At 44.0% G+C, this 9,722-nt stretch overlaps 1 protein-coding gene across 1 annotated transcript in view; it reads right to left on the bottom strand.

Moving 5' to 3' along the window:
* The window catches only part of ANTXR1 (anthrax toxin receptor 1), a gene marked incomplete at its 3' end in the record, with an annotated part of 106,574 nt that overhangs the window by 16,260 nt on the left and 80,592 nt on the right, over positions 1-9,722 (bottom strand). The window contains exon 17 of the mRNA XM_009573086.1: positions 4,314-4,394. Coding sequence (XP_009571381.1) covers positions 4,314-4,394 — 81 coding nt within the window. The remainder of the gene's footprint in view (positions 1-4,313; positions 4,395-9,722) is intronic.

The following is a 9,722-nucleotide window of genomic DNA, read 5'->3' as shown; positions in this document are numbered from 1 at the left end:
ATGCCTGCAGAGGGCCGGGGATAGGAACGATGGGTGGCCTGGTCCCCTACGGCACAGCAGATAGCACGCACCACAGCACCCTGTGAAAGGATGGCATCGGGATGAAGTTAGGCAGTCCGGAAAAATCTGGAAAGCTAAAGCTGCCCTGCCTTGTGCAGCAATACCTCAAAGGCCTGCATCTGACCGCCTGAAGCTTCCTGTCTTCTGCGACTGGCAAGGCTGGTTTACACCAGTGCATCAGGGCTTAAGTTTCAAACCATCTGTGCCTCCACTTTAAAATCACACGACTGGCTTGGAGTTGTCAATACCAGCTCTGATGGGCCCCCTTTGCTGACAAGCTGGGTAAAGCACTCCTTTATGCTTCCCAGCAGAACAGGATCAAACCCAAATTTGCCAGTGGACAGCTATGAAAGTCCGCAGACTTACCCCTGAAGACTTTGCAACCTGGTGAAGACCAAGTCTGTCCTTGCTGTGCCCCTGGTCCACGCTCCCTGGTCCAAAGAAGCTATTTGGAATCATATGGAGAGGCCACAGGAATTTATAGCTGAGCTCACCGCTGCCAAAACAACTCTTAGAGCTCTACCCTGCTGGTTAATCTTCAGCCTGGCAAACCCTACACCAGAAACACATGGCTGGGAGAGCGTCTAGGTGTCTGTGTGTGAATGTGCAGGGCTGCCAGGGTGTCAATGTCCTCCGCAGTGCTGTCCTTCAGCACCTCCTGCACTAGCAACATCTAAACCTGTTGGATACAGTTGGCCTCAGTCTGTATGTCAGGTCAAGGAGGTGACGTGCCGCATCTCAGAGCGCTGTATCAAAAGACACCATCCTCACACTATAGCTGTCAGCCACCAGACATACCATATGCTTGGCAATATTCCTGGCATGTGACCAGGCGTATAAGTGTGCCTGCTGAGTTGTGCACAGGCCTGTGCACAGGCCATGCATCCATCACAAAAGTGGTCCTGCCTTTGGACAGCAAAGGGTTGAAATGCTGTTGCTATGAGTGTTGTTGCAAGCCGGAGAGATGCCAAGAACTATGTCCCAGGTTGCATGAAGGAAATTATGAACAGATTATGAAACTTATATTATCAAACGTCCACTTCAGAGGAAGGGCTGTGTTCATAAGTAATCCAGCGGCCCTCTCATTGTGATGCTGGTGAAAAGTCTCCAAGCTAATGGCAGGGATTGGATCCAAGCTCATCAAAACCACCCCTGACTTCCTGGGCGGGGGATTCTGGCCACACAGTTGTTTGCAGGGGAAGAAATTTCCCATCATTTCAGTGCAACACATCCGATCCTTTTCTTTCGCAACTGTCCTACAGACACAGATTTCCTTTCAAAAAAGATATTCTGTGGAATTGCTCCTTTTCCTTGATATTTTTTCTTGCAAAGAAAGCAAATTGTTCACACTGACTCAGGACTATCTGCATTGAAGGCACTGACAGCCGCAGATGTTTCTGGCAGATGTTTCCATGTTGCCGTCCCCATCAATTCAGCACTGACCTTCCCACTGGATTTCCAATCACACCAACATAGTAATGTGTTTTATGAGATAATATTTGATGTTTGCTGACTTGGGAGAAGCCACTAGCCTTAAAGTAGCCTGAATCATGCAGCCTTTGTATCCTAAGGTTTGGACATGCATTTAAATTTCTCTTAGAAGAACAGTGGCACAGAGAAGAATAGAGGGAGATTGGCAGGGATCAAATAGGGCTTAGAGTCTCCTTATTTTGTGAGGTGCAAATTTTGCAACTATTTTTGCAACCTTTTGCTTTTCTTTTTGACTAATTTGTCTCCCAAGGCACAGCTGTAGATTGTGGTAGTTTGGTTAGCAGCAATACTGCCTCATCCCTTCACAGTCCCTTGCACAGAAGCCTCTAATGTTGTAAGGCCAACCTTCCTAACGCCCAGCTCTGGTAAAATCATTTTTTACATCTACAAAGGAGAAAGTGAGGTATGACAGACTACCAGCATCCAAATCACGGGGAATGTCTATAGCAAGATGGGAGATGACTCAGAAATCTCAAAGCTGAACCCAGTGCTTGAAAGCTAGATTCTTCCCCCTACTTTAAATCTGAAGTAGGGAAACAACCCCCACATTTTCCTGAATAGGGGAGGGGAAAACTCTGCCTAATTCTGCCATTTCAGCTGTGTAAACTAATGAATGTCATTTTAGTGTTTTACAGTGAGTTCTCATATTGGTTTTGCCTGTACTGTTGGGAGTGACATCACCTGGCAGTTATGTTACTACTGTAAAGGAACAAACATAAACTGCTCACTTAAGTCTGAAAGCAATTAAAAACATCAAGAGGGTCACACATGGTTATTCAAAGACAACACACACTCAGGCTCATAGTTTTGTTACATGAAGGAAAACAAATGTTCTAAGAGCAGTCTACCCTCACAGAAAGTCCAAGAAGCACTTCATATCTACACAGGAAAGTGCCCAAACATTTGCAAGTTGTCCAGGAGGAGAGGAACAGATATTTTAGCAGCTATAAGCCTGGGTGCATTTTCAGCCAGCTTCTCTTTCACACTAAATTATACTTGCACACCCAAGTCAGAGATCCTTTATAGCACAGCAGAATCATAAAGAGCTTAATTTACTTCGAGGCTGGATCATATAACACCTATATGGGCTAATTCTGCTATGCTGACACAGAACTGCACGTCTAAGAGATACATCACCAAAAAGAGATGGAGCCTGCTGTCAGTTGCACTAATACAAATTGCTCTTAACTGTATCGGCTTCAGTTAAACTGCTCTGGATTTTCCCTAGCATAAATGGAAGTGGCATCTTTCATGTAAATAATCTTAGCTTGTCCAGTCAAAAAAGTTATTCACAGAATAGGCATTCTTCAAACCCTGATTTCTGTGGGAAAATTGCCGGGCATTAGCAATCTGTATGTTACGAACTTTTCTCCCAGAAATCAGTATCACACTCAGTGAAGACGTTTTAGCAAATCTTCCCCCTGAAGGAATAAAACATTAAACCCTTTTATTCAGAAAAGTTAATTGGTCCTGTGTTCAATGGAAAACCTTACAGGGAGCCAAATGTTACAGAACTATGATTCTCCACCAAAAAATGACATTGTTGTTTCACGTGCAGTTGAGTTTCTTGAAGCCTTCATAATGCTACACAGTTACTTACGCTTCGGGCCAAATATATTCCTGAAGCAACCCCAAGCTCCTTTGTTGATTTATGGCAGAGGTGTGTAAACTGACTGCATAAGAGATTAATATAACTGACATTTTTCACCGTGAGGTGAATATGGACAGGGGCTCAGAGAGATGTTGAATCTCCACCCTTGCAGATATTAAAAATTGGATTGGGAACAGCCCTGGGCAACGGGGTGTAACCATCTAAATTGCAAGGAGTTAGGGGATGTCTTAGGGCTACCACAGGGATTTCAATTCACCCATGCTGGGTACCTGGAACACAGACTAAATTTGCAAAGCTGAGGTGCAGCTCTCACTCCCCCCTGGCAGCTGCATGTCCCTGGGTGTCTGCTGGGTGCTTAGAGCTGAACAACACATGAGTGAGTGTTGGCTACTTCAGTGCTCAGGCTAGATAGCTCTAGAGATAGTTTGGGATAACTGGCCTGAAGGTATTTAGGAAGCACCCAGACATTTAATTCCACTGAAAAGGAGGAGATTAGTACCTTGGAGATGAGAGGTAGCTCTATAGTATCCTGCTGTCATGGACAGTATCATTCCTGTAAAGTGACGTTAGTCCATTCTCTTCAATGGCTTCTGTTTCCACCCAATAAGCACACATTAATGTATAGAAATTTGCATGAACCCAGTTTTTACTAGAAATATAAGGGAATACTTCCTCCCTCTCACACGACAGTCCGAACCTCATTCTGCAAACTTTGCTTTGTAAAAGTGCCCATGAAGTTTAAACCTATGTAGCAAAATATATATATATATATATTTATGTGTGTTCAGAGTTTTATTCCAGAATGTAAGATTTTAATGAATGAAAATATGCAGAAATACTCCTTACTATTCATTAGAATTATTCATGTAATTATATTATATTCATGTAATTATATTATCTAAGAGCAAGACTGTACTGGGCTTTTCGATGGGTATTTCTGTCACTGCACCTGGACAGTTTTCATACTTGAAACTGTATCAGTCAAACCGCATGAACTGCAGTTGCAAACAAAACTGACAGACAGGACTGAATTTTTGTTGCTAAGCTGTCATGAATATCTGCCTTCAGTCCCACATGTAAAGGCAGTCAGAAACTTTAGAGGGATTTTATTTTTCCCTAGCTGTAAAAAAAATGTTTTGAGGCACAGTACCTTGTCTCCTGGCTGCGGGCGCATCACAGATACACGGTCATAACCTTTCCGCAGCAAGACCCAGAGAGCATCCAATTTCCCCTGCAATCAAAAGAAACACAGTGTTATCTTCTGTGCACGAATAGGTGCGCTGTGCAAAGTGCAGTGCAGGGACAACGCAGCTTAGATCTACACATTTTTTACTTAATCATTTCCTGTGCTTGTGCAAGATGCTGGAGAGCAATGTTTTCTCTCACAGAAACTCGCTCTGAACTTGCTGCAAGTGCAAAGGAAGAGGCTTTCAGATGAGCAACAAGCAGATATGAATGACGGTCAACAGTATCCACGTGTCTAGCCTTTAGGTATTCTTCTGAAAATCTCCAAACAGGTGAGTTAGATACCTCCTGGGCTGAGAGGGAGTCTAACACCTACTCAGCTCCTGACATCGTTGCTAGCAAAATGCGAAATCAATGCAGAAAGCGATCAGGTGAATTTATACGATGCATTTCCTAACTATGCTGCCTCCTCCTCTGGCTGGCTGAGTGGCTTGCCTCTAGCTCCAGGTGACCACAGTGACACATTAGAAATAATTTTGATTTATATCTCAAAACAATCTGCTGGGAAGAACTGACTGAAAAACTGTCTCTCCACACAGCCAAGACAGCTGAGTCACAGCTAGGTGCTGTGTAACAACCCACTTAATCTTTCATGTCAGCTACATGCTAGCGAGAGAGCATCAGGTTACTGGGTCTCACACAAGCTCCCCAGTCCCACCCCATGTATCAGTTAATATTTGCATCTTTTCCAGGCAATAACACACACCTTTCAAAGACCTCCATTCCTATGAGCTCAGTGTCAGCTGCCCTACAGATGCCACCCTCAACACATTGCACTGGTTTTGACAAGCTGCTCACCTCACTGTGTGGTCTCATACCCAAATGCACACATGTGCACATGCACAGACCCAGACAAGTTTTGCTGAAAACCCAACGTGTTGAAATCTCTTGTTGACAGAAAGTTGGGGGGTCGGACCCTCCCTGCCATTCCTGCAATGCTTCTCTGCAATGCAGACAAAGCGTTCATTCCTGATTGAAATTCAGCAGTGACACAAAATGCCAAGCCCGCGGTTATTTTCCAAATGAGCTGAACAAGGCCAGAAGGAGCAGCACAGGGCTCTGCAATGTAGAAACATCCACCGAATCATCTGCTCCGAAACATACCTCTGCTGCTGAAGGATCCCCTGCTATATCCCCATTCTAATAGGCCAGGGTTTCACTTTCAAAATGGATTCAGCTTCTGGGAGATCTGCAGAAGGGTTTATACAAGGGCAGCACGTCGGCTGGCTCAGTGGAAGACTACAGACATATTACAAGCTGAAGATTAATTTATCAAACTCTCTTCACATGAACTTCATGTGACCCTTGGTCTGTTAAGTGCACGATACCCAAAGATTTGTAAAAATTTCTTGAGAGGGTTAGCAACAGACAGTATTTATTAAGCTTTCCATTAGTATTGTTCCGGATGCTACAAATGCTATGATATTAGAGCAGGCACCATGAGTGAAACCCCTACCAGTAACAGTCAGTGATCTTTATTGTATCTGCAGAGACGGAGACAAACAGAGACAAGCTACTCTGAGAATGTACAAAGTTGTCCCTCGGTACAAAACTATTTCCTGCGGTCAAGAGCATCAAACCCAAAGACCTAGCTACCCCGACTGGACTTAGAAACTCCTGTATGATCACCACCTGTTTCCTGGAAATAAAGACTACAAAAGTTTTATGATAGCAGAATTGCCTCGTATAACTATCATGGGACAAAATTAAGCATGTGGAAATGTAAGCTGAATATTGCAGTAGTGGTGGGAAAAGAGCAAGTAGCTTCATTAACAGTAAGGAAGCTTGCTTTCCTGAGAGCTTGGGTCTCATGGCTGATAGTAAACTTCAGTGTCTGTGAAGGTGAGACCTTCCTGACAGCCAGAGTTCTGTGGCCCTGGTTTTCTGGTATCTAATTAAAGACTCAATGCACTCAATGTATACTCTTGCTTTTCAAGAAATCATTAGGGCTGTAATCCTCTTTGAGACCTATATTCCTCAACCAGTGTGTTGAGCCAATGGTTCAAAGCTTATTTGGGAGTTGGAAGGATACATGGGTGGAGACAGACACACAGAATGACTGCATAGATCTTGTTTCCATAGGATACTGGGGAAAAGACTTCCTAAGGTGAGAGCCAGGAAAGTCTGTTATTCTCAAAGGAAGAAGCAAGAAACTTCTGACAGACTCTTCTGCGTTTGGACAGCACCACCTCTTAGACCTGAGGGAAGCCGTCCCTGTCTATCCCAATCCATCTTTCCCCCTACATCAGAGCCGGTTGAAGCTCTTGATCTCCTGTCCCCTCTGACAACTTAAGAAATAAGTACCTTCTTCCATCTCTCCTTTAGGAAACCAGAGGGAAAATTGCAACTTTCCATGGAACAAAAAAGTCCTTCTTACTCTGCCGTCCTAATTTCCAAGAGCCTACCAAGATTTCTTGGGAAAAGCCAAGAGCTCCATCTCTGGGAGTCTGAATGGAGCTTCACGGTCCGCCTGAAACATCTGGGTGGAAGAGAGGGAGAGTGGATCATGGAAAGGATGATGTTGGTTGAAGAAACGAAAATGGCAATACATTCACTTGGAAATATAAACACTTCTGTGCTCTCTAGTGGGTGGGCTGTGTCTCTGTCTTTGGGGAACTCCTTTGCAATTGAAGCACAAGGTCGCTTGGAGAAAAAAAAAAAAGGTCTGGAGGCAAATAAAGCTTTGAGTCCTACTAGATATGAAGTCCAGAAAGAAAAAACCATCAGGGCAGATGACAAAGGAAGGAGGGCATAGTTTCAGCCATTGCTTTAACATGAATGCATTCTCTTCCTGAATTAATGGTGAATTCAGCACTGTATCGACCCTGGTCTAGCGAATGACCTGATACCCAGAGTGCTCCTGAGACCTGGTGGTGTCAGTTGGAGGCAGTTTTGTAAGCTGCCTATAAATCCAAGCTGCCCTTGGGCCTCTTCTAGCAAGGAAGCTGTGCCATGTCAGCTTTGTAAATAGAGGCAGGAGGGACAAAGGCTCGAAAATGTGCCAGGGACACATGGCTTAGTAAATGCTTAAGTAGCCTCCACTTCGGATTCACCTGAGGTTTCTTTCTGAGAGCACCAGCTTTTGCTTCAACCTCAGCCTTGAGGTCTGCATGTGAGTTTTTGCGGATAAACAGTGAGTTTAGCCTTGTCTTGTGGTCCTTTCTGCATTGTTTTTTAGAGACTGACAGTGGTCCTTTTGAAGTCAAACAAGTACTATAAATGCTCTGAGGAAGAGGAAGAAAGGAGAGGCAGCTAGGTAGACAGGTAGATAAAAGCAGAGGTAGAAATAGAGGTAGGAGGGAAGCTGCTAACCAATCCAAGGCATACAGAGCTGCGTGGCTGGCTGTAGCAGGGAGCATGTCCTGAACCTAATTAAAACTAAAGGCATGGTCCTTTACGATCCTTCACTTGGATCTACATTTTGTGCTGCCCCTCCCGCTGTCAGATGAACTGAGGATTTGGCAAGTTTCTTAAGAAGTTTTCAGACTTGTCATTCTCCTTGGATTATTTGCACTGACTTTTCAAACTGTTGCAATGATATTTTAAAAGCTGGATAATCCAGTTGGCATCATGCTAAGAAGTAACAGCAGCAAATAAGAATAACAATACTAATAATAACCACAATCTGTTTAGTGTCAGTGGCCACATTTGGTAGCAAATAAATCTCTTTTGGATCATTTCAAAAAGCAATCTATCCACTCTCAGCTGTCTACCTACCTTATAGACGTTACTCCAGGAAGAGTAACAAAAAGAGGGAAGAAAAACTCCATCAGATAAACTGGCAAAAGGCAGAACACTAAGTAAAGGCTGACACTTGTGCTGCATGGAGAAAAGGAGGCCTGTTGGCCAGCAAGACGACTGGCCCTAAAATGTGAATTTCCTGGCTCTTTGTCAGATTCAAGCTACCTTGGTTTGCTATTCCTGAGATTTAGTTCCTTGCACTCCTCCTTTACTAATGATTTTTTTAAAGTAGCTTGTTACATGCATATTTATCTACCTTCCGAAGAGGTGTTTCAGCCAGTCCAGTGGAGCGGGCGGAAATGTAACATCTGCTTTAACCAAAAGAGCCGAGTGCACTTGGAGCACGGGGATGAGGGAAAATTTAAGCTGAGTGTCAGGAGACATTTCCTATGGGTGAGGTCTGGTAGTCTGTGAAATATTCCCCCCGAGAAGTGGTGGAAGCCTCTATGTTATTTTAAAAACCAGACTGGAAAAAGCAGTGAAGGATAGATTCAAGTTAGCAGTCCTGCTTTGGCTGAGAGTACAGACCCAATGACCTAATAGGCTATCCCTCCTCGCCTCCCTCTGCATGTTATGACCCTGTGATAGCTTCCCTGCATAACACAATGCAAATTCGTCTTCATATGCTCCCATCTTCAGGACAAGAGCTTCTGCCAAGGGTGCTGATGAATTTTGCCGATTTTGCTCATTCCTTACTGCACAGGGAGAGTAATAGCAGGACTCCCGCTTCATAGGAATGATCCCCTCTGTTTTTGATGCGTGCTTATGATTGTATGTGGGGAAAGTGTTGGATACAGTTATCCCGTCTGCATACACTGTCTTTTTGGGTGCAGTTCAGTAAGGGGTGTGGTGGCAATTAATAATCAGGTAAATTCTTGCCCACAGACAGACTCAGGCTGCTAAATACTATCCAGATGTGGAATACCCTGAAGTTACGGGAGTATTTGGATAAGGGGTCTTGGAACTGTCCTTATACCATATACAATCTGAATGGTAGATAAGAGAGATATTTCTAAAGGAATTAAAGATATATATATCACCCATTCGATACTCCGAATATCTGCAGGCCCCCTTATAACTGAATTCTTGTTGTTACGAAGCAAAAGCCGTTTCTAGTCAGAGTCAGAACTGAACCTGAACCCTACATACATTGAATTTTTTCTCCATGCCTCTCGAACTTTGGAGAATTTCCAGCTGGGACACAGATCTGCCACAAACTTGACTCCTCTGTGCAGAACTGATTTCCTATCATGCCAAATAAACTCTGAAAATTAACTGAAAGTCTCCTGAGGCTGTAATCCAACAGCATGAACTGGTGAAGGAAGAAGGGAGAAACTCCATAGTATCTTCTATGGGAAAGGACCCAGCTCTCAACTAATGATCTCAGGTAGTTGTACCCACATGGATTCCAGCTGCCTGAGCATGTATTCAGGGCTCTTTGTGCTAAAATCAGTGTTTCTGTCAGCTCCTCAGTGGTCAGAGTAGAGCTTTGTGTGCTGTGAACCCTTCTGACTGCAGCATGCAAAAGCAACTGAGCTGTGTCCCTCAGCTGGATGAGGTCATTTCCATGAGC

Source organism: Fulmarus glacialis, unplaced genomic scaffold (genome assembly GCF_000690835.1).
Source record: "Fulmarus glacialis isolate BGI_N327 unplaced genomic scaffold, ASM69083v1 scaffold27942, whole genome shotgun sequence".
In the NCBI taxonomy this organism is placed as follows: domain Eukaryota; kingdom Metazoa; phylum Chordata; class Aves; order Procellariiformes; family Procellariidae; genus Fulmarus; species Fulmarus glacialis.
The sequence above is the reverse complement of the archived record's forward strand: the minus strand, read 5'-3'. Positions and strand labels throughout refer to the sequence as shown.